At 37.2% G+C, this 26,232-nt stretch overlaps 1 protein-coding gene across 7 annotated transcripts in view; it reads right to left on the bottom strand.

Moving 5' to 3' along the window:
• Positions 1–3,458: 3,458 nt before the first annotated feature.
• The window catches only part of PCGF3 (polycomb group ring finger 3), a 55,422-nt gene continuing 32,648 nt past the window's right edge, over positions 3,459–26,232 (bottom strand). For all 7 annotated transcript variants that reach the window (XM_036402985.2, XM_036402983.2, XM_054517863.1 and 4 more), the window contains 8 exons: positions 24,250–24,367; positions 19,450–19,546; positions 15,649–15,704; positions 14,566–14,676; positions 13,977–14,065; positions 12,173–12,310; positions 10,087–10,167; positions 3,459–8,774 (listed from right to left, as the gene is read on the bottom strand). In XM_036402985.2, coding sequence (XP_036258878.1) covers positions 8,727–8,774; positions 10,087–10,167; positions 12,173–12,310; positions 13,977–14,065; positions 14,566–14,676; positions 15,649–15,704; positions 19,450–19,546; positions 24,250–24,358 — 729 coding nt within the window. In that variant the 5' untranslated portion in view covers positions 24,359–24,367 and the 3' untranslated portion in view covers positions 3,459–8,726. The remainder of the gene's footprint in view (positions 8,775–10,086; positions 10,168–12,172; positions 12,311–13,976; positions 14,066–14,565; positions 14,677–15,648; positions 15,705–19,449; positions 19,547–24,249; positions 24,368–26,232) is intronic.

Genomic DNA, 26,232 nt, shown 5'->3' with positions numbered 1-26,232 from the left:
TGCCCTGACCTGCTATCAGTGACAAAAAAAGGTAGCAACAGTGTGGTGGTGAGCAATACTATACTTTTTAAAGAAACCTTAGCTTATAATAACTTTTCTCTACTTTTCCTTCTCCTTGCCTGTTTTACTGTTAAATAAATTATATCAAATTTTTTGATATCATTGTCTAACCTCACTTTGGTTTTATTCTTGTTTCTGGGAATAAATGAACCTTTGAGTTCATCCTGCTATATTCACAGAGAGTTTTCTTTGCTCCTCCATGGTGGGGGTGGACTGTAACAGCACCAACAGAACTGGCTCCTGCTCCCAGCATGAAGCAGGAAGCTGAACTGTCACCTGCACCACCTACAACACGATGTGCAACATCAAATGGGCCACACAGATCTGAGTAACTGAACTGGGAAAGAGGAAGAGATGAGGCCTTGTCATATCCAGAAGGAACAGCGCCCACACTGCAGCCAGAAAGGCAGTCAACCCACCAAAGCCAATGAAGCAAGAGGATGAAGCCCAAGGCAAGTTGAAAGCATACTTTCTTAAGAAGGACCCTCAGAGATCAGACAAACAGTACCAAGATGCCAGTCAGCTATGAAAAATGCTTAAGGTGAGACCCATCTAACTATCTCAGATCTGAGAACTTCCCTGAAGGCAATGTGAGGTACCCCAGGTGCCCATCACAGCCCTGTGAACAACTCTTTGCAACTGCTAGCCTCCAGCCATTCTGATTAAAACTAGCAAAGTTGCTTGTGAGAGCTTGTGAGCCTGAATAGACAACCTTGTCTGTAAAGAATAATCTCAAAAAGATCTTGCAGAGGGAAATGGTGAAGCACTCCCTGTCATATCAGAACGCACAGACATGGGACTGCTTGTTTCCTAGGGAAAGAGAAGACAGTCATCAGAATGAGAAGACTGTTTTTTATTGAGTCACAGCACAGAGGATCTGTTGAGATGCCAGTGGCAGAGGATCCAGAAAACAACTCATCATCTGTGCTTCAAATCAGCATTGACCATTTTTAAGCAATGCCCACTGCAATGGCTGCAATAAAATCTAGAGAGACCCTCAAAGCTGAGCATTTCAGTTGAAATCATCAAGTCTCAGATGTTGCAGCTGCAGTCCGTAACACTGACACAAAGCAGAGAAAGGAATCTTTTCCAGAGGCATGAGAGCAGCCTAAGGGATACATTCTACTTGATGTCCAGATTCACTAGTGTACTCTCTTTCCAGGCACTTCTGTAAAACAGCAAAATGCATTTAAATAATAATCCAAGTAATGCTAATCCAATCCATTGCAGCTAGTTACAAAGGCATTGCTTAAATGGGAAAGCAGAGGCATTTGGACAATACATTGGATTACAAAATGCACCAAAGCAGAACTTCTGCTCTGCATCCTGCTGAGAACCAGTAGAAAAGACCAGAAGTAGAGACATTATTTGCTGCAACAGCAGTCAGTTCTGTTCCCAACAGTAATGGAAACCGTCATATGGTGCAGCCTCAGAGCACCCACAATCAAAGCCTTTGTGTTCTCTTTGAATAAGGATTCAGGCAAGGGACAGTGAACTTTGCATCAAAGGAGAAAACAAATAAACAAATAGCCTTAAAGAATTTCATTTAAGTTGAATGAGAGAGTTGAATGAATTAAGAGAATGAAGTTTCACTTTCTTCAGGTGCTTGAAGAAACAATTGCAAACTACAAACAGGGGCAGGAAACAATAAACAAAGCTTTAATGGCAACATCTCCTCATGGAAATCACCCAATCAGTCTTTGGACTAAAGCCAACGGCTTTCATTTTTGTTCTGTTCTTATTTCCATGGACACATGCAGTCATTACACAAGACACACAAAGCACAAACATGTCCAATTCAAGCCCTTCAGTAAAACACCTCTGCACAGTGACGAGTGCAAGTGTATTGCCATGTGAAAGACTAGACATATTTATACAGATGTGGACCACATCTGCCTTTTAGTAGTCGAATCTCTCAGACTACTCTTGTAAACTGTTCTTCACTAAAGCCAGATCATTGCTAGACTTTCTCAAAGAAAAACTAATCAAAAGAAAGCCTAAAAAAATCAGGAATATAAAAAGCTAAACGTGGATGACGTTGGAAATTAAAGATGCGCAGGGACTAAGGAGGTACTAGGGATTTGCACTGCAGTATACCTCTATTCATATGCAGCACTGGAGTAGCCTAACTTGAGTTGTGACCAATTGAATCCTGAATGACTACATCTACACCTGGGTTTAAACAGCTGAATTTATCTATCTTAAATGCACATATTCAATTGATATGGATTTTTTTCTCTGACTGCTCTAATCCCAAGGAAGAAGTTATTGCACAAAAAGAGGTAGTGCACTCAAAGTAATGATTTTTTTAATGGCAGAATAGTAAATCAGCAAAATAAGAAAATATCAGTTACATATAAAGTAAGAAACACCAGTAAAACTTTTGCATATTGTTATTTCTTCTGGGAAAAAAAACGTAGTTAGCTCCTACTGGCTGCAGGGCAGGTTTATGCTTTCAGGGCTAGCAAACAAAACTGTTAGCCCAATTTCTTTTTGTAATGCTTGGGAATTTCAGTCAAACAGGAGACGTTTTTACTCCTTATTTATTGGAATAATACCGTGTTCAGGAAAGGGACGGAGCCAGGCCCATCACTGGTTACTTCACAGAGAGATGGAAACAACCAGTAGTACAAAGTTCAGGTAAGTATTAAAACCACTTATAATAAAGGCATGAAGACTTCCAAAATGTAACACTTGCTGAATTAGTGCTAATTTTCATTCCATTTTAAGTGACTATACACAGAAAAAGGGACTTTTCTGCAGTTAGTCTCTCATACTGATATTTAAATGAAGATAGTAAGTGGCAAGTGCCTCAGGACAATTGTGCATGGGTAATATCAGTGCAAATAAGAAATTCATGTATGAATAAAACTGACTTCAAAGCAGCCTGGAGCTGCTGGCAGTTCCTAGCAAGCCAAGAGTATAAATAAAGGTACCCAGCATGTAGAGCAATTCACAAGCTATACATCTGCATTACATGTAATGCAGATGCTGCAAGAAATTCACCTACTGTAGCATCTGTTTTGCATTATTAATGTCTCAGCCAGGGTAAGGTTGTAAGGGTAAGGTTGAAAGGAACAAATACAGGTCCGGAAAGTACCTTTTTATCCAGGTACATAAAGACACCAGGATAATGCTGTTTTCCCTCTCAGTGACTGAAGCCATTTAATTTCCTATCTGGCAGTTACTTGACACACACTTGTCACAGACATACTGCCAGTGGAGTAATACTTTAAGCCATTCTTCTGTTTTGAGTAAAAGGCAGATTTTATGACAATGCAATGCCACACCACCTCTGTTTCAGTCACACTGCACTTATTCAGTGCTACAATGACTGCTAGCTCCTTATGTTCCTTCAAAAGAATGGGACAAAAACTTTCAGCCTCACAGCATTTCAGTTAGTTTCTCTGCTTTTATTAACAAGCATATAATATTCATTGGCAAAACACTGGATACAAGCTTCACTATCATAAAATCAAAACATTAAGCATTAATCCCCAAAAGGCTTATTCAGACAAAACTAGCCACCAGTAGTACAGAAATTACACAGCAACACAAAGCATAAAAAATTGTAAACTTTTAAATGAAGCTAAGCCAAAAATATGGTTTTACACTCTGACAGTTCCAGAATCTTTATTACGCCACATATGAGGATAAAAGGCTTAGTGGTTGCACTGGCTAATTGTCCCTTAACTGCAAAATGATCCTGTTTGCAGAAGGAAAGAACAAACTTTCCTTTTGTCCAGATAAGTCACTTGAATTAAAGATTCCATCAAACCAATACTTTCCATTTCAAACAGAAATAACAAAAATAATGGAGTATCAGTACTCAAAACTCAGGACTTCTTCCTTCAGCCATACCTCTGTTTGCATGAATGAACCCACTGGTTTCTGTGGAACCATCCAGGTTATTACTAAAGCTACCAATGTAAATGTTCATAGAATTGGACATGTAGTTCCTACCCTACGACCAGGACATGGACAGGTCATTGTGGCTTCAAAAGATTTCCAAAAAACTCTTAAGTAGGATAAAATATGGAACAAACAGTAGAGTCATACCTTTAATTTGTATATAAATAAATAGGTAAAACATTACCTGTTGATTTGCCACAAGACCCAAGTTCCTAGGTAATTTTTGTCCTGACTGCAAGTTTTGATGAGAGCAGAGACTGAAGCATTGTTCCATGTTCTTTAGTATTGTTCTCTGCAACTTTTTCTTCAAAAATGGATCTCAAGACCCAAGTAACATCTAATTGTATCTTATGTAGGGAGATTCGTGCGTGGAACAATTTCTGTTACCAACTTTAGGCAGACTAACTAAAGTTGCATTAATGTTTTCAGTGAAGCATCCAAACTGAAGTGATTACCTGAGGAAAAGCAGAAACTTGATTTTGCTGTTCAGTAAAGCCTTCTGTACAAAATGTGTACCTAAGATTCATCTCACTGATGTACAGACTGGTTGGCTTTTTCCTATTATCTTTATCTCAATGTAATATGCAGAATGCTGTAAAACAGCAAGTTATATTTATCATCTAGTAGAAAAAAAAAAATCTGTATATCCCCTAGGACTGTGTTGTTATAAAGACAATAAGAGCCAGATAAGCTTTCAAAGGCTCATAGCCTACTGGAAAAAATAGCACCATCATAGTTGTAGTCTGATATTTTTTACGGTCCCATATCTCCTGAGTGACAGTGTTGTGTATACTATTGCACAACCATAGAAAAAATATTCCCAGGTGTGATGGTACACAAATATACCAGACCTAACAATGGCACAAAACATTTTCAGATAGGCTGCAAGTCTTGTCGATTGCTTCCACAATTCACATTAAGGTTTCTTGCAAGATCGTTTATTTTAAAATATTGCTGACAGATAGTTCTTGTACTTACAGAAATTTTAAATCCCCCATTTCACTCATAAAATAAAAAATGGAACAAAGCATAAAATACACACCCACCCCCAAATAACAGCCCCAAATAAAACTCCATTTGAACAAGTGAGAAAAGCCATCTACATTCCTTTTAAATGTAATGGTAAGTAGATGCTACATTTACAATTTAAACATACGCCTAATAAATGCATGTTTCAAACCTATTGCACAAAAGCATAAGTAATGCTCTTTATCCATACAAAACAAAAACATACAGATGAAAGCTACTCAAACTCAATGTAAAAGGAAGAAGCTTGTAAAAACATCTTACAATTTCAATTTATATGCCCGTAAATAAAGCTGGACCACTAAAACCAAAAATACTTGGATGGTAAAATAAGACAGAAGGCTTAAAATAGAATAAATAATTTTATAAAGTTAAAATTTAAACCCCCAAATCTTATTTAAATTCAATATTATATATTCTATCTGAATTCTTTATTTTTAATGAAAGTATACTTAGTGAGACTCTAAGCCCAGGTGATTCATCAGTCTCACTGCTGCTGAGGATAATGCAACAAGATACTTCCTTACTGCAACTATTTACCAGCGTAAGAAATTATAAAAACTACTTCACAGTAATGGCATCTTCACAAAAGCCAAAATCAACTACCATGATCTCATCAGAACTAAGAAATATGTATGGCCGTGTCCAAATTTTAGTTCAACTTTCAACAGTATCAGGGTTACTTTACCCAATATAATCTTGATATAAATTGTCTCTTAAGTGTCACAGAAATTAAACAAGGCTCTGACCCAAAGAAGGCCTCGCTCTACACTGTAGTCTTTTAGTGAGACTAACATATGGTACAGACAGAGTCACACCACTCCTGAGGGCAATTTTTGAAGTGAAGATGTTATCACATGTGATTTAGAAAAACAACTGAGTAACTTTGGAGTTTTTTGTTGGTTTGGGGGTTTTTTGTTTGGTTTTCTTTGTTTGTTTTTTTGTTTTTTTGTTTTTTTTTAATGGTGCAGTATTATCAGATTAAACACATTGCAAAAGCAGTTACACACAATTACAAGCAAAAACCCCAGCTATAGGTATTAATACTGGCTTGAATTTATGTATCCATATAAACAGAGTTTTCTATATACTCATAGCACCATAACAAATTCAAGTGATTCTAAAGATGGTTATGAAGTTATAAGTTTTCTATTGTAAGTTGTTACAGCAAGAGATAGATTTGAAAGGCTTCTGAATTTGCGTGTTCGTAATTAATTTCTCAGTTGCTCAAGTACACAAGGAAGAAATGAAATCCCAATGTACTTTAACAGCACTGCGTCAATATCTAATCATACAAAAGTTTCCTGCAGTACACACACTTGAGGTAGACAGATCTCATTTATATGTGTATATGTATATATATATTTTTTTGTTTGTGTGTATATATATATATATATATATATATATTCTGATTAAGGTGGTTAATCAGAATGCTGTCTGGCAGCTTTAGTTTAATGTCTACATCAGGTACAGCCACTGTGTGTATACTCTGGGTGCACAGAGCTGGGACCCTTACAGTCCTGTCCACATTCTCAGGGCCTCAGTGGCAAAGCCAGCCTCTTATTCACACTAGAACAGTAACAATCACGTAAGAAACAGCTCCAGAGAGGCCCAGTATGTCAGCTTGTGTACACATCCATACCACCTGCATTGACTGCTTTCATGGAAAGTTTTAAAAATGGTAGACACATGATCTTGTTTGTTCTTTTCTGCCAGATCAAGTAATGCTCAAGATAGAAAAAAAGCCGAAAATACACAAACAGCAAGATAAAATCAGAGCAAAATTTGATTGCATGAATCACAGACATGCACACAAACACCACACAAGAACCAGATGTGGAGTTCTGTGTGACCTAAACATTCAAATGCAGCTATCTTAACACTTTCACCTGCATGGACAGCAGCATGTTCTGGCCTTTGTGTGGCTCTCCTTTCCATCTCCACAATTCAGGAGGCTCCCTTTCATTCTCTGCTCACATAATTTCTTTTTCATTTCCTTCCTCCTCACATCTGTGACTGTAATCAAAATAAGGAGCCCTGTTGTCAAAGGTAAGCACAAGCAGCAGCAGAGCTGGGAAAGGAGAACTGAAGACTCCAGAGAGGGAAATTAAGGGAAATGTGCTGAGGAATGTAGCGCTTTGAAAACTCAAGAGGAAGAATATTTAAAATGTTTATATAAATCTCTTGCAGTATCAGCTTCCAGTTACTAAGTAACACTTTCTAGCAGAAGAAGCAAAGGAGCACAGCAAGAGGAAGCAGGGCTTCTTATCAAAAGACAATTTATCAAAAAATAACAGGGTTTAATAATAGGAATAGCGACTAGCATTTTCAGCTGATAGGAAAACTCTTCCAAAAATTAGGTTAACTATTTCCAGCTGGCCATAATAGGGCATACACTGTTTTCAGTGACTTCACACCTGTGCCAGACAAATGTTCTTACAATTGTTCTATGGATGATACATAGTGGATATAGCTTGCAGAAATCACTTTCAACTACAGTTTTTTAAAAGCCAATTATTTCCAAAAGCCTTACAAAAAGTGCAGTGAGCCCTGCTAAGTGCCATTGAGGGTGCTTTCTATAACATATATAGTTATATGTGTATATAGATGTATGTACCCATACATACATTAATGTGTATTACCTTGCATCCAATTAGGGCTGATGCAAGCAAAATTACTAGTTAAGGCCAAAAGGTGCTAAAATAATCTTGTCTTGATTCCCCCTTCCTCCCCACCCCATGTAAGTTTGGAATTGCAGTACAGAAAATGCTATGGTTTTGTAAGAAAACAGCTAAAGAAATTTAAAGCTGCCTGTAAGTTTTAATCAGTGAAATGAAAAACCTACAATACTCCCACAGTTGTCCAAGAGCCACTGTTTCAATAGCTAGTGATAGCAAATTCTCTCTAAATTAAAAACTGATTTCTGCAAGCCACAAATACATAAGAAATGTTTATTTTTTAAGAAATTCACAAATCTAGCACTTGTGAGTATTTGTCATTACGTGGTGCAATTTATACCATAGCAAAATATATATCACAGCACATTAAAATCAACTGAAATTATTTCTATTAGTCTTACCAAATTAACACGTATACAGAAGTATCAAAACTTTATTAAAACACAAGGTGAGGGAGAGCAATAACTGGGCAAAAATGACAAATTTACTGGTTTCCCAGATTTTCTTAAGTTTTCAATGCAGCATAATAAATTATCACCAGTCACTGTATTATCAGGTATGTTCAATGCTCTACAGAATAACTTCAATAAAGCCAATGCAATCAGGCATACTATATAAGACAATAACACTTTGCAAAAATATAGTTTTTAAAGATTTAGAATGCGAGAACTAAAGCAACTTGGTGTCAAAAGCAACATATTTATATCACCCCACAACACTCAAACTTTTTTTCTGTGTGTAACTGTAAGAGACAAATCAGGCTGAGCTACATGGAACTGTGAAGTGTTTTCAGTATCTGTAAACTTAATGCTGGTAGTGTCTTGCTGAGTTGAAACTTCTTTCTTCCATACAAAAAAGTATAAATATTGTCTGCCCAGAAGTCTAGGTAACACATCCCTAGAAGAAATATTCAGGACAGCCCACTATGAAAGCCCTCCAGTCTTCCAAAATTATTCAGCTGGTTTGTGTCATGTGATTAGTGATGCACTAAGAAGGTGCCAGATGATAGTCTCTGCAAAAAGCTCTGTCCAGAAGGACACTTAAGTTCCCTTACAGCAAGTCCATTTTGGGTCTATAATGTAGCAGTAGAGGTGCTTTCTGCAAGACAGAAATACCAGTAAGTTAAGAAACAAATCCAGAACTAATCTGTTCAGTAGGAAAAACTGTGTCATAAACTAAAGCTTCAATAAAGACAAGAGCAACTATCTGATCTGTCAAAAATTCACCAAGACAAAGACAAAGTGCAACTTCATCTGTGGGGCTCAAACAAGTGATAAAGAACCCTTTCCCCTTAATCTCAGGAGCAGATCTGTTTATCTTGGAAAACTCCCTGAAGTAAGGGATGTCCAGAAAGCAGAAATTAGAGTATGTGGTACTTCACATTTAATAGGTCTCACTTGATTCCTCTTCTGTGAAAGCATCATTGATTTTTTTTTATGAATAGGCAAACTTTTACACCGCAACATCCTGCACCATGGACTTCCATGTCTCATAAAAACAATTACTTCAGCTTGTTTGTTCTGGACCTTCCGTGTCTCAGTTCCATTTTACATCCACCACTTCTTTCACTTGGGAGGGCAGTTCACAGTTCTGCTTTCCACATGACTCACAATTACACAGATCTCTCACAGGTGAAGAGTAGACTGTATAGATGCACATCAATCTGTTTGGTTCTCTCTGCTACACCACAAAACCCTAATGTTTGCATTGTATCCTTTTATCTATAGCTACATTCAATTTCAGGTGTTTGTTAATCACCTGTCATTCAGAACTGTAAAGACCATTTCCAGGTCATTCAGAAACACCATATGAAACAGATTCCAGCAGGATTCCACTTGTGACATCTCTGCATTTTTAACACTGACCATTGACTTTACCCTGTGACTCTTACACAGGTCAATTATTTTGTAATTCCAAGACAGAAAAATGCTTCTCTACTCCCACACGGACCTCTTCTAGATATGCATCCAAAGCCACCAAGTGATTTCACCTCAGCGTACACTGTATGCTCAGAATGTGTTGGCTTTGCATTACAAATACAAACTTCTTGTTCCAGTAACTCCATGTGTACATATACTGACTCTCCTCCTAAGTGTTCCGTTTTGCTACTCATTCTTACTGCCTGAAGGGGTTAAAAATAACACTTTTTGTAGCTTCTACTTCCTCTGACAGACTTGATAACAATTTGACAACTAATACAGTGTTCCCTTTTCTCTTCCAATGAATACTTAATTCTCCTTTCCTTCACTTACTGGAAACAAATAAATACTTGGTGTCTAAGGATATCATAGTAGATATTTATAAAAGTACCTTCTATAAAGCTATACTGCAGTACAGTTCCAAATTATCGCTATTTTATAAACATTTTATTTGGCCATTTCATGATTTACATTGAATCATTGTGTCATACCTTAAATCTCCATCTAGTAACAACTACAAACTTGAGCGTATGGTCCTTGCCAAGAATCTCTTCATTGCATAATATGTCCAGCTGACAAAATAAAGGTGACAGTTAATTCACTGGGACCCAATGCACCAAACAATGTATTTCACATATTACTATACATTTGACAAGACTTATTTTCTCTGAAGACACTGGAACTGGTAATCCTGAAGTTGCCCTGCAGACAAAAATCATACCAGGAAAGACAAGATAAAATCTGCTCTCAACATAAAGTACTGAAAGACCATGTCAATGCCTGCCTAAGAAATATAGTATGATATGGATTTAATGTTTGATTTATCTTCCCAAGCAATACTAATGTCCTTTCCTGAAAGCTTTACATGCTTCTAAAAAGCTTGAATACATGAACAAGGGGAGAGAAATCTCAAAGAGAGCTGTTATTTAGCATACTATGAAATTTTTTTTACCTAAGACCAGTTAGGTGGCATTGTTACAAGGACAGAGGTTTTTTTAAAAAAACATTGTCTGCCATATACTTATATGCTACATTTATAGGGGTTTTACAGATACTTAACAGGTATTTTTTGTTTTCTATCTCTGTTTTTAAAAATCTTGATATTAGAAACAGGGAGGATCTCAACCTAAAAGTATGAGGGATCATATGACTACTAATCAGCTGAACTACAATATCTGAACATGAACTAAAACCAGGGAACATGTATGAAAACAAGTTCCACCAAGTTGGCTTATGTTACAATGTTTTACCCCATAGCCCAGGAAGGCCTGAATGTGCATGCCGTCCACTTACATAGCAGTAACTCAAACCTGAAATAGTCTGTATCAAGCAACCAAGTAACCATGTACTCAAATTCTCCTTCTATATGACTTAGTACTAGTACAATGATTACATGACCATTTATGTATTTTTAAGAAGGCAGAAAGGGATAACAAAAATTAAACAGTACTCCAGAAAAGTTTTTCTTTCAGTAGAAACCAAGTAGATTCTTAAGTCACATCTTGGCACACTGCATCGGAGGGCTTACACTCGCATATACCAAAAGAATATATTAAAAAAAAAAACCTTTTGAACAATCCTTGTAGCTATCTAGCTGCTGGGCTAAAGCCAGGAGTCAACCACCTCTGAGCCAGCTGAGGACAAAACGGGATACATGGTTTTGTTTCAGGAAAACTGTCAGAGTTTGGGGATATACTTGAACCATAAGAGAGAGAGAGAGTGTTAGTTTGAAGTGTACAGAAGCTATGGAGGAAAAATGATAGAGATGCAAATTGGCTGTTGACAAAATCGAGCAGCAAGGTGTTGACATACTGGACTGGAAAGCAGATTATTTGATTTGTATGAAATGTCTTAATGAAATTCAGTGAATCCGTGTCATAATATGGATTTGAGAGATGTCAAGCTGAGAGTCAACTGAGATGTCCAGAAACTGTTACCAAGATCCAGCCAAGTGATAAATAGGGGCTGCATTCATAGTTTGCCACTTTTAATTTTTGAATCTAGGAGAAGTTCAAAGTATTGCCTTTTTTTCTGTACCTTTCAACTTAAATTCTTCTCATGATACCCTGTAAAGACAGGGAAAAGTAGGCATCTGATAACAATCTGGTTGTGGTAGGCAGCAACTTCAGACTGAGCTTCACTAAGAGCACAGAAAAGAACAACATATTTATAGTGCTTTCTCTTCAACGGGGCTTCACTGTTGAAGTGTTTCTGTCTGGCCCCTGTAGAGTGCAAACTTCCTAAAATGTTTGAGATAAACTCAACTACAATATATCAAAGAAATCATCTTGCCAGAGTCCATTTAAACACATGTGGAAGCACATAACCAAACCTTTTTGCTCAACTATTTATAAATGCACATGAAAAGATGCACTGCAAACTAACTGGAAAGTCCTGTACAGACCCAAGAAAGGATAAGAAAATTGCTATGTAACATATATAGCATTCAAGAAGCAGTGTATGCTTCTGTTTTCTGAAAATAAAATCAGAATAAAAGACATTCTTTTACAAAGGAACAAACCCACCCCTTTCAAGTTTTTGTAGCTGTAAACTTATTTTTAAAAATTAAAAGATTACCTCATTAAAAGAAGAAAGGTTGAGTTTTTTGGCAATGAACTTCTTTAGATGCAAGACTGTTGCTTGTGCAGAGCAACGAATCCATTTTCGTTTCAATCCACGCAGTTTGCTGCTATTGCACTCCAAGCAGATGCTTACCTTCAGGAAAAGGCAAAAAATCAAGAGTTGGCTGCAACAATTTTCTGCAGCCTTATGTATTCCACATGCAATTTTTATTAATCCAATACAGCAAAGTACAGTACTAGTGTTCTTTAAACTGAAATGCCTATTAAGAAAACCACATTTTCTAAGATTTCCTAAGCCGAGTGGTAAGTAATAAGACAAATATGTTCAAGTAGTAATTTTTGATGTTGGAACAAGGCTGCTTCAGTCCAAATTCATAGGTTGTCAATAGCTTAAAAGGGCCATATGTTAAAAGCTAGAGCAAGAAAACAGAGAAGAAGAAGAAAACCATTGAAAAAACCATTAAGAAAACCATTGTCAATTCTTAATGGTTGCTTCTAACATAATTTCTTGCTGTCAATGCAACTGCTAATCTAGTTTAATTTTAACATGTTTAAAAAGAATGAATACAAATGATATGACAAATATTTCAAATTCTCACTTTTTCTCCCATGCAGCTATTCATTACAGTCTAAACTCTTTGTGATGGTATGCTTGTATTGCACTAGGAGGATCTAGTAACAAGTACAATCCCTTTGAAAGTTCCCTTACATGGCAACTGGGAAGAAAATTAACCCAAGCTAAAGTTACTCTGGACTCACATAACCAGAAAACATAAAAGGCATGGCTTGTTTATACCAAAGGGAAGTTTCACCTTCAAACAAGCTTTGTGTTCTAAACTTAACAGTGGGCTTCCCTGCTTTTATAATATTTTTATGATTCAGGGCTAACACTGTATTGGTATTAAAGGTTGAAAACAAAATATGTAATAAGTTAGTAAGACTGCTGTTAAGGAAACCTGTCTGGCCATCCAGGAGCCACTCTGGCAGTCACATTCACACCACCTAAGCTGGGAAAAAAGCCCCTTCACAGCTACACCCCTCACACTCACATTCAGGCCAGGACTCCTTACTAGCTCAACCCCAGGTTTCCCATAGCAGAGTCTCAGACATCCAGGTCCTTCAAACAGCTTAATTGTGGTGCAGTAACTAAATAACAACAGCTCCAGCTGGTAACTCGGAGAAGGGGCCCTGAAGAAAGGAACCTCTGGGCTTTCATACCCTCACAGAACCAAAGTCTGGGGGTCTCAGCTGCTTCTGTGTCTCACTGTCCAGTCCCCAGGCTGGTGCCACAGGTCCCTGTGCCCCTTTCTGTGCCAAAGGTTGGCAGTTCATGGCCTCTTGCCTCGGGCTCCCATCCAGAGCTCAGCGTGCAGCTCTCATTGCAACTGCACTCTGAGCTACCTGCACTGAATGTGTTAACAGTGCCAGTGGTTTAATTCATAATTACCAATACACATTCAGCTTAATGTATGATGGTAACACTGGGGTGCACTCCTGTAGAAAGCAGAAAATTACATTAATTTGTTTTGACAGCAAACTTTGAAGACTCATAAACAGTCAAAAATATAAAGATATTTGCAAGAAGATTTGAATGTATTCTCCATTCCTGCCAAAATCCAAAGGTAAAACCTCATGCTTACAAAAAAGCATTGCCCAAACTGTATCGTGTTTGTATCAGAGAACAGAAGAAGTACCTTGAAATAAACTTATTTTCTTCTCTGTTAGATTATCAAAGTTACCTTACCAAACCACAACAGCTAAAACAGAAGATAAAACTAGAGCATGCCCTATGAGCCTACCTGTTCATCACTTCGGTGGTAGTCATTATCTTCTTCCTGTTTTTCCTCCGAAGTTTCTTTATTTATATTTTCATCTGCTTTAGTTTCACCTTAGACAAAAAAACCCAGATATATGGGATACATATATATTATTACCATATATAAACTCCATACATACTCAGCAGCATCTGATAGAGCTAATACAATTAAAACAGCAAGTTTCAGGACTGCAGTATAGAATAAGCTTTGCTATCCCCAAATTGTGCTTATCGGCTCAAGCAACACTTCCAGCCAACAGCCCGTGACATGAAAGAGGAGAACACCTATGGAGTTCAGCTGCTAGCAGCCCAGAAGCTGGGTAATTTCACAGTCCCCATGCAGGCACTGCTGTGGAGACCAACTTTGCCACAAGCAACATGCTATTAACAGCTAAAACCAAAAATTCTGTGCAGAAATAAGGGACAAGGCAACAATCCTATGCTGACTCTATTCCTTGCTGTTACGAAACAATGATTGTAATGTACTCACTGGGCACATACTTCAAACAGATCTGTTCATCAATTTACTATACGTCACCCACCAAAGACAGAATAAATAAAGGACTATTTACCATTTCGATGAGAATCTAGGTGCTGTTTTGTAGAACATGTCTCCCCTTTGATATCCCCTGGAACTTCCATGCCCAGTTTGTGATAAAACTCCCTTTGCTTTTTCATTTCCGCTGTTTAAAATTGCAAATATTAATTCCTGTAATAAAGTTCTAATGCAACATTTATGAAGTTATTCCAAATCCCTTCCCACTTTAGGACTGCCAACAAGTGGCAGTGGTGTCATTATTTACTGTCTTCTATCTCTCCTATTGCATCAAGTTATGCCTAATCTTATTTTTCAGAATTAGAAAAGCATAAAGTAATCTGTATAGTTACTACTATACTATTACTGCTAGAATGAGATGGAATTTAAAATACTACAGCTAATTTTGAATATCCCCCATTTTGAATATGACCGTATTTCAGTCAAAACATTGATTTTGAATTTTTATTTATAGTTCTGGTTTTCAATATCTCAGAAATAATTTTTAAAATATCTATTTAATCACACTGACAGTTGGAAATGCTCTGGTTAAAAAGCAGCTTCAATAGATTTAAATACTCTATTTAAATGAAAACTTTAACATACATTAAGACCAAAAAAAAACCACTGAGCAATATTTATAAAGTATTTCTTTAGTTTAACAGATCTAGCATCAAAGAGGATTATGAAAACAGTAATTGAAAGTTCTCTAACAAAAAAGAACTCTCAAAAATAGCACAAACTAAAAGCATTTTAAAATTGCATTTTACCTCTGAGAATTCTAGAAAGCTTGCACAACAGGTATAACAAAAACAAATTAGAGTTATGGTATGGCAACATTTGAAAGCTGAATGACTATTCTGCTTTACATAATACTGCTTTTGGAAGAAACATCCCACGTTGCCTCCCACCAACCCCACACTCAGTTGCTGCTAGTACAGGTACGAAATTAAATTAATTGCTAAAAATTACACAAGTGAAAGAGTCTCATTTTCCACTGTATTTTTTCTCAGTTGCACCCCCCCCAGCCTCTCTTTTCATCACTTGAAACTTTATTTTATATTTAATGTCAAAGAAGTATGTGCAAACTGACCTTTAAAAAGGTCACACCACAACTTACCTTCTTGGAGGCCTGGCACAAGTTTGTAAACAATATCTTGCATTGTTCTGTCATGACTAGCAAGGAAAAAAACAACAAAAAACCAGAAACAAAATCAAAAGCTTAAGTTCATGATCTTGATTGAAAACATTTCTCTTAAAAAGTTCCAGTACTAACCATATGCAAAAATCTCTAAATTCACCTAAGAATTTTACTTCTCAATCAGTATTTCTATCAAACCAGAAAGAACAGCAACACAAAAGAAACTATGAAAAAGTACAAGCTAAGACAGAAAACAAATGAAAGTTTGAGAAAAACTAGTCTGTAGAAGAATTCACCCCACTGAGTATGTCCTTCTGCAACAAGGCAAGTATGATAATAATAACCTAAAACTCTTTTCCAACTTAGAGATAAACTCATTTTTATTACAAAAGAATCAATAATAGCTTATTTCTCACCCCTATAGACTAATTTCTCACATTTTTAGATTAATTATCTTTACTAGGATCTTCTGAAATGTATGAGATGAGTTCACAGAAAAAGACCACAACCAACTAAGTTTTACTTTTTTCTTAAAAGGACAAAGTAACTGTGAGAAACATTATTTAGCTAAGTAGCCTGTAGAGGTAGTGTGGCTCAAATGAAAAAAAGTCAACAATCCCAATGCAGGACAGTGGGGCCAGTTAAGATTCTAAACTTTAATCCCCAGCTCACCTAGAAAAATCCTATTCTAATCTAAAATAAGTGATGGGTCTCAAAGAAATTAAGTACTACATTAAATTCCAATTAAGAAACAGTATAAGAAACATTTCAAGTGTCTGCCTTGGCTGCTGCAATGTCATAATCTCAAAAGTGTCTGCAGTATCAAGTCCTGAATTGGATTTGAACAGAAAAGGCCTACAAGAGTAGTCTCAGGCTTCTCATCACCTGACATGAGCACTCTGCAGCAGTGGAGATCAGTAACCAAGTACAGAAATCGTGACAAATCAAGACATTTACAAGCAGTAATTACAATATTCTTAGTAGCACTACAAGATTCAGAATACCACTTACCCTAAATTCATGTCATTTTCACCAGTAGCAATCTCATTTGTACAAGCTGAGATTATAAAGTGTCATTTATGGACTGCAAACACATTGCCAAAATTATTTGAACAAAAATATGTAAGTATGACACCACCATTAAATCAGAGGTGACAATTTGGGGGTTGGAACTAGATCATACAGATGATCTTTAAGGCACCAAAGAATTTAAGACTCTGATGCTATTTAACAGTATCTAGAAATGTAAACAAGGAGACACATTTGATTTACCTATTTTTCAGACAGAGATGAATAGGAGTTTAAATCTCCATTTTCAAACACTTGTGATACTCCAGACTGTCAATTATTTTTTTAAAAAGGTAAATAAATATATCCAAAACTAGGCTGGACAAAGTCTGTTTCAGTTTCAATGGGCAATATTTTACAACTAATTTAAGCAGCTTACTTAAGTTGAAGTGTATTCAACAATAAAAAACAAATAACAAATTGCCTTCTAGCTGCTCTCAATATCATGTTGTTTCCTGGCCCTTTTTGCACAAAAACCAGGTTTTTGAACCAAGGCAAACATGTTGTCTTACATGTCATTTATTCATTCTTGCCTATTTGCATGTACCTGTCCCTTTAATTATACACTCATACAGGAGTATGAGTGTATATTATAAATGTGGAGGCATTTATAATATGCTTAGTATACTTAGTTACAGGCTCCTGAATGAGGATGAGCTTGAGCAATGTGTGTATAGACATTGACAGTTTTCTATAAAAGTTCAATCATACTCATTTGCTAAAACCATTGCTTCCGCAATTGTTATAGAAGTGAGAAAGGCATGTTGAAAAATGCTATGAACAAACACAAGTTCCTTATAATGGAAGACAAAACACTACTTGATATGCAACAGCTAATGCAGACATACCATTACAATGTATTTTCATCAGCAGGAGTAAAAAGGAAAGAAAGCACTCAAGGAAAAGAAAAAGAATGTCTTTTCTGACAAGCAAAGGAGGAAAAAAGCCAACAAAAATACTTAGTGAACATGCAATTTGACTATTCAAATGCAGATGGAAAATAAAGAGGTGACTGGCAACAGCCAACATGGCTTTCACTATGAGCAAACCGTGTCTGACAAATTTGGTGGTCTTCTATGATGAGGTTACAGAGACAGTGGATGAGGAAAGGGTGAGTCATGGCATCTACCTGGACTTGTGCAAAGCATTTGATGCTGTCCTGCGCAACATCCTTGTCCCTAACTGGAGAGATCTGGATTTGACTAATGCAGCACTTGGTGCATACGGAATTGCTGGATCAAGAAAGGCTGGATGGTTGCACTCAAAAGAGTTGTGATCAACAGTTCAATATCCAAGAGGAGACCAGTCACAAGTGCTGTCCCTCAGGGGTCAGTACTGAGATCAATGCTGTTTAACATCTTTGTCAGTGACAGTGGGATTGAGGGGCATCCTCAGCAAATTTGCCAGCAACACCAAGCTGTATGGGGCAGTAGACATGCTGGAAGGAAGTAATGCTTAGGAGGTGGGTTGATGTGAAGCTCAAAGTTCAACAAGGCCAAGTACAAGGTCCTGCACCTGGACTGGGGTAATCCCAACCACAAATATAGGCTGGGCAGAGAAGTGACTGAGAGCAGCTCTGAGGGGAAGGACTTGGGATATTAGCAAATGGAAAAATCAACATGACCTGGCAATGTGCAAGAGCAGTCCAGAAAGCCAACTGCAACCTAGGCTGCATCAAAAGAAACTCGTCAGCAGATTGAAGCAGGTGATTCTGTCCTTCTACTCTGCCTGTAAAAAGCCCCTACCTAGACCAGTGCTTTCAGCTCTGGGGCCCCAAAGGATGTGGACCTGTTAGAGTGAGTCCAGAGGAAAGTCATGAAAATGAGGAGAGCATTGAAAATGACCTCCTCTCATGTGAAGACAGGCTGATAGAGTTGGAGCTGTAGAGCCTGGAGAAGGAAGACTGCAGGGAACCGTCAGAGCAGCCTTCCAGTACATGCAGGGAACCCAAAAGAAGGCTGGAAATAGACTTTTTAGACAAGCATGTAGTCATAGGACAAGGGGGAATGGTTTTAAACTAAAAGATGACAGATATAGGTTAGATAATAGGTAGAAATTCTTCAGTGGGAGTGGCAAGGCTGGAAGAGATTGTCCAGAGAAGTTGTGCATACCCCACCCCCAGAAAGGAGGGGGCGGGGGGAGCAGGGTGTCAGTCCAGGCTTCAGGGAACTTTGAGAAACCTGAACTAGATGATCTCAAAGGTCCCTTCCAGCCCAAACCATTCTATGATGATTCTATGACATTCTTATCTGTTCCTACAACCTAAGCAGACCTTTGAAAGATTAACTGAACAATAAAGCTGAAAATTATTTCTCTTATTACTGTCACAAGGAAAAGCACTGTTCAACTGAGAGTAATTTCTGATAATTTTGTAAAAGTGTAATTCCTACAAATGTTTCATATATATAATTTTTACAACCCAAGCATACAAAATGAGGAATGACTATATCCCATTAAAAATTATACAGAAATTAAACATTTGAGTGTATAGTTAACTTGTTTCTAAGTCTGGAACAAGCTGCCATGCTAAGGCCTTGCAAACTCATAGCAGAAGTTTCATTCTGTATCTCCTTCTCAGTCACCTTCATACTTCTTTTTCAATGTTTAACATGCTGATAAGCAAGAGCGAAAATTCTGAGAGAAGCTGTACTGTATCAAAGGGGATGAACCAGACGAGAGTGAAGCTACTTGCACTTCTGCTTTTATACTTACCCAATATACTGTAATGGGTGGCTCTGATGTATAACAATCCTACAGGTTGGACAGGTGTTGTTTTCCTCCAAATATTTCACTAGGCAGCTTCTACAGACTAGTAAAAAAGACATTCACAATTAAAAAGGAATAAAAGTAGCATAACAGAAGTCTGCTTTTATACAGTCACAGAATGCACAATACTGAAATTTACATGAAGTTCATTTTTCTGCATAATATGTCTAATCTTGCAGAACACAGTTTCAAGTACCTTTCATAAATTTTCCTGATACAGGGAAAGAATGCACTAGAATTAGAGCATCTATACCTATCAAAAACCTTAGCACAGTACACAACACAAAATCTCACTTCAAAATTTACTAGAACAATTTCTAGCAGGTCAACATTCAGCTTGCATGGATGGCATTACAGGAACTATTTGCCATTAAGATACTAAACAAAATATATTTGCTTTAACCATGGACACCTACAGAACAAGTGTGTGTGGTGGCAGCACACAAAAAGAATTCCAAAGCAGGAAAGTGGATATCTTGTGTGTCATTTTAATTCTAACTTTCACAGAGTATACTACAGCTGAACTTCCACCAGAAAAAAAAAATTGCATTGTCACAGACCTTCATTATTAGTAAAATGTCCTGCTAGGAGTTGCTAAGTAGTGATTCACTATTAAGCTGCATGTTTCTATATGTATACACACAATCATCCATCTTTTTCAAAGTAAACTATTTATACACCACTCTCCTGCCCCAAAACAGTACTCATAAAATACACTACTAAATGATATCCTCACTCACTTGAAGTTGCAACTGAAAAGGTATGGAGAAAAGAAGGGAGGCTTTCTTGAAGTGCAGTAGTTCATGTAGTCTTGGTATTAATGTACTTTTCACACAAAACAAAAGGATTTCTGTAACTATAGTGCCATCTACCTCTCAAACAAGAAGACAGTACAATTACATAAACACCCACTGACTAAAAAAAAAGTAACAGTAAATGAAGTACTATAACTTTGCATTGTGTTGTGTATTTACACACCTAGGATGACAGCACTGTTGGTGGCAGATGTTAGACAAAGCCTCATCCTGCACAGCAGTTTGTTCCAGCAGAGTGCCAGAACAGTAGATCCATTTGCAAAAGTGAAGCCAAACTCCATTCCTACCAAGTCAATAAAAGCAGAATCTGACAGAGGAAGCAGGGACAGGTATCCTGGAAGGAGTATAGGGATGTTGCTAACTTGGGTAGGGAAGGGTCAGAAAAGCCAAATCACAAATGAAGCTGAACTTGGCAAGGGATATGAAGCATTATAAGAGCTTTTATAAGTATGTCACAAAAAGAAGGTCAAAGAATGTGTAAACCCCTGATAAAAATTACTGGCAAATCAGTAACAATGAACAAGGTGAAGCCTGAGGTATCCAATTTTTCTGCCCCAGTCTTCTCTGGCAATTTCTCCTCCCACAGCTCTTGCATAGATGAACTGCAAAGGAGGCACTGGGGGTGTAAAGTCCCTTTGACTGTGTGAAAAGATCAGACTCACAAACACCTGGGAATGTGAATACACGTAAGTCTCTGAGACCTGACGAGATGTGTCCCAGGGTCTCGAGTTGGCTGATGTAGTTGCCAAGCGACTAACAGCGACAGTCCTGACAGTCAGGTGAAATCCACAGTGACCAGGAAAAGGGAAACATTGCCTCCACTTTTAGGAAGTGGTAGAAAGGGAGAGATCGGGAAATCACCAACCTGTCTACCTTAACTCTGTGCCTGGGAAGACCGTGGAGTACTAGAAGGTGTGCTAAGGCATGTGAAGGACAGGGAGGTGACTCCAGACAGCCAGCACAGCTTCACCAAGGACTCTGAGCAACTTGATGCCATAGAAGATGCCCCTGCTCATTGCTGTGGCAGTGCATTAGGTGACTTTTAGAGTTCCCTTCCAACCCAAAGCATTCTGTGATATCTAAAATATCATCTCATGTTAGTACATCTTCCAGCTTGGACTAAATAAACACTAACTCCTAAAATGAACTAGTCACAAGTTAGCTAATGTTCTGGCAGGTTTCAGTCTGAGCAGAGCATCCAAATAAATGCCATTAGATGGCTTATGAAGGCTGCTGCAGCCATCTAGGTTCTTTTTTTTCTGGGGTCAGGTCAGGATTGTAAACTCTTCTGAAACTAGAAGTCTTTGGAGTAATGGACAGGCAACATGGGAATTGTTCTGTGGTCTGAAACAATATTACTTCTAGAATTTTGCACTACTTTGGTTTTCCAGTATCTCTGATCTCTGTTTACCCAGATATACATGCACTGATTGTGGACATGAGCTGTACATTTTCTGATTTCTTATACACATCAGAGAGGTTTCATCGGAACAGGAACAGACAAGGCTAATGTTCACTTTTTATTTTAACAGTTTCACTTCTCTTGACTTTTTTCATTTCTGTATCTAGCTCAAGTTGACCTTTTATCATGCTGATGCATTCAGAAGATGATACGTTTCATAATGTGAGGTTTTCCCTTTCAAAACATAGAAACATTATAAACTTTGTGTTTATAATGTCAGTTTTGTAAACACTAACAAAACTGATATTATTAACACAAAGTTTAACAAGACCAGCATGTATCATGTAGCCTAGAATTTTAATCAAGGAACAGATACAAACTAAAAAAAGACTTGACTTTTTTTTTAGTTACTACTAATGAAGTTTTTGGCGACTTAGTGGCCTACCTGTCACCAACAAACTAAAACCACAGCAGAGAAGTAAGTAGGAAAGAAAGTGAAAACACTTTGCTTTCTCCTAAATTCATTTTTACAAAAATTTGCCCTGTTCCTCCAGAGGGCTGGCCTTGGTCCTCCAAATTACTTTCACTAAAGGACCCAAGAACTTCATTTACTACTGAAGAGTCTTTGAATGGTTAAAGATCAGTAAATGAGAGAAAAATTGAAAAGGTAAGAAAAATGTACAGTTTCTGAGTAGAAGAGAATGAAAATTTCAAGGTGGTGTGACTTAGAAGAGAATTCACTATCTCAACAGACAGGGTAATTTCATGATGGATTTTGCAAGGATGCTTTTACAGAACATATATCATTAGCAATATCTTACACAATACAAACAATGCAAACATGTATGAAGTTTTGTTAAAAACACAGGAAGGACTCTGTGCCTCTTCCCACAAAACTTATTATACAGGGCACAGAGCGAAGTAGCATTCATAAAATATAAATTGTCAAAATAAGGGAGAAACAAGCCAAAGAAAACCCCAGAAAAAGCAGCAGGAAAAGGTAGTGTGGTGCATTTCCTGACTTTTGCAGCAAGTGCTGTAGAGCTGTGGATCTATGTATTTCCTCCATAAGCAAATATAAGAGATGGTGCAGACAGTATCAGCTGAGGGGTATTTGTGAGGCTCTGCTTTATTTTTAAAGAACAATAAAAAATGACCTCTCTCTAGCTGTTAGCCATGTTACCTTGTTATGATACTCATTTGGGATACACTCTTCTAACTAGCAGCAGTAAAGAAATTTGGGCAAAACTAAGTAGAAGCCTAGCTGTGAAAACAATAGCATGGAAATTGAGATAGGAAGCAAGAAGGCTCTGGAGAGACCTTAAAGCAGTCTTCCAAAAGTTGAAGGGCACTACAAGAGAGATGGGGATGAACTTTGTACAGGGGCATGTACCGACAAGACAAGGGGGAATGCCTTCAAACTGAAGGAAGATAGGTTCAGATTAGAGATTAGAAAGAACTGGCACAGGTAACTGGCACAGGTTGCCCGAAGAAGCTGTGGATGTACCATCACTGGAAGCATTCAAGGCTAGTTATATGGGTCTTTGAACAACCTGATCCAGCAGATGCTGACCCTGCCCATGACCAGGCAACTGAATATAGATTCTAGAACCATTCTGTGATTCTCAGAATCATAGAACAAACCCTTCTACTATCCTAGATTCTATGAGGATATTCAGAACAACATGAAGTGTGACAAGTGCAACAAATTCATCACCGCTGATAAACAGAGCTTCTAAATGGAATACAATAAAAAACCTAATCACTGACAAATCATGAACATTGCCTTTCCCCTTTGTCAGATATAAAAGGTGAAGTGTGCCGACACTTTTTGTTTTATGATAAATACACAGTCACAGAATAATTGCCTTCCAAGAAAATTTAGGACTAAGTCATTAAGCTAATTAAACAACCTACTAGCTTTATCAGAATAAACATAAATATTGTGGCAGAACAATTTTAAAACATGGGATGGGTTGCAAGGTTTTAAGTCATCCTTAGCTTACATGAAAATAGAAATTCATGGAGTAATTCATCAACAAACAACTAATTTATCACAATGTTTTGGAATACAAGCTTTTTTCTAGGATACAATACAACATACTTATTCTTTATCGATAAACTACTCTGTTTTCTGCAGAGGAACAGGAGAGAAAGAGACATCTGAAAGGTTCCAGGTGGAGAGCATATGCTACATCAACTGTCACAGAAGAGAGAACTAGGTATTCCACATTCCTTTAGCATGAAGACAGACTGCATTCTTGAATAGTTACATTACCACTATTATTGTATATGGCTTCAAGTTTATGCAGGACAGCTTTAATGTTCCCTCCATTTGCTTTGCTAAAAAAGCAAATCAACTGTTAAAGAAAAGCAGTCTAGTAAAACACATACTTTTTTGGGTGATGCACAATAGCTATTTGAAATTTCAACTGAAAACCATACAAAATGTTTTAAAACCAAAAACCCAAAACCAGAAACAAATAGAAAGCAAGTCAGCAACTTTAACTTAATTATATTTCTACTTACAAGTATGCAAGCATTCTGTTACAGTAGTAGCATCGATCAGGTATCCATTGCACAGACGACAGGTTATATGGGCATTAATGTCCCAAAGCTTAATCTTCCTTGTTAGCATCTTTGGTGTCTGTGGAAGAGATGTATCATAAAGTAACACAGCTGTAGTCATTTGGGAATAAATTATTAACTTGTGTTAAGCCAGCTTCAGACTTTTGTACAATGTATACAGATGTGTGTGCACAGTCGTGGCACTAACTTTTATGTGACTTCACAGAAACTAAATAATGTAAACTCCACACTATTTTGCAAGTCAGTACTGCAAGAGCATAGAAAATGGCCCTTCCAGTGGCTACTAATAAGTTCCTTTACCAACCAACAGACTCAGATTTAAGATGAAAACCCTACTATCCTGGTAGCTTGAGTCATCATATTCCGTCTAGTTATGATAGAAAACTCACAAAATATGAAGAAAATCCTCAAAGTGGGTGAATTTCAGATTCAAAAGTGTTTTGACAATTGAAAAGTCAAAGCAACTGTTCAGTTTAACTACACTTTTAAGTGTTTGCCTTGTGTCACTATATTAAAGCATAATTTTGAATGTGTCTCTCAATGGGGCTGGCAAGTAAACCTTCTGAAATCCCTTTTATTTAAACAGAAGTTAATTGAACACTACATTACAGATTAAAATAATTTCATTGGCAGAAGAGCAGCTGGTTGTGCTAAAACTTGAACTAAACATCATTCCTTTCTTTTGAGCATGGGGTTGCATAAACATCTTTAAAAGGAAAAAATATTAGAAATCAAAAATTAAAAAGCTCATTTAACTTTTTTTTGCAGTAACCCCAATTGCTTAGAGAGAATACACCACACAAAGCCCATGCCTTTACAAATAAACTGTTACATTTTAAACATAGCTGTTATTATTTTTTTCAAAACATTTTGAAAATTGTACTATTACCAGAACTTGACCAGCATTCTAGTCAATTAACAGAGCAGGCTATACTTGCTTACATACAACCTACTATATTTGGTTCTCGTACTGCGGAAGTCACCAAATTACACTGTTTTCCTTTAAAGTGATTTTACTGTCCCTGGCTCACAAATACTGGTTTTCATCTAGCTCGGTTTGGAAAACATTTCAGAATTTGAATGGTGACACATGTTCCCTAAGTTTCACACTGAAATATTGCAACAAGGTTGTCTGATCTTTAATTTTGTCATCTTTTTTTTCCCCTGTGTTCAGTGAAGTGGTACTAAGAAAAAAGAACTATCAAATGGCAAACTTCCACACCAATCTGAACTATTCCAGTGCAGAGAAGTGCAAAATGTTCCACTGTGAACTATGGAGAAACATATCCAACACCCACCCATTCCAATCTGCATTGTCCTATACAAAAAAGACTAGGAAGATTTCTAGTTCTCATGGTTAAGAAGTAAACAATGGGAGAAAAAAAATCAGTATTACTTTATAGAATTTGAGATTTAGATTTAGTTATAAATCTAGTGACCTCCCATTAAAGAAGAATAAAAGAACAGCTTGGTTTTGCAGTAGACAAAGTAGGTGAAAAACATTTACTTAGAACCTGAATTACTTTCCTAATTTTAGAATTATTTTTAACTCTCTGAAAACCAGACACACATTAAATCCTTTCAGGTGAGTGATGAGGTCATCAATTAAACACTACTACATGAGGTATATAGGTTTCTGTGGTGCTAAGGAAGAGCTATTCAACATCACTCTTCAAGAAGAGCTCAAGGGATGGCATCAAGCCACCAGTTAATTTGAAAGTGGGCATGCTAAAAAACACAATTCATGACAGACAAAAAAGAAATTAGCTTAAACAGATCCTGAAAAAGGCAGTACCAATATAACTAGTTGCTTGTCTAGACAGGAATTCAGAAGAAGGTGTTCAGGATAACCACAGGCAGAAATCCAAGCACTTCTAAGGCAGAAGAGCCAAAGACTTAACAGTGAAATCTGAAGCAAAGAAA

Source organism: Molothrus ater, chromosome Z (assembly GCF_012460135.2).
Source record: "Molothrus ater isolate BHLD 08-10-18 breed brown headed cowbird chromosome Z, BPBGC_Mater_1.1, whole genome shotgun sequence".
NCBI classification, from domain to species: Eukaryota; Metazoa; Chordata; class Aves; order Passeriformes; family Icteridae; genus Molothrus; species Molothrus ater.
The sequence above is the reverse complement of the archived record's forward strand: the minus strand, read 5'-3'. Positions and strand labels throughout refer to the sequence as shown.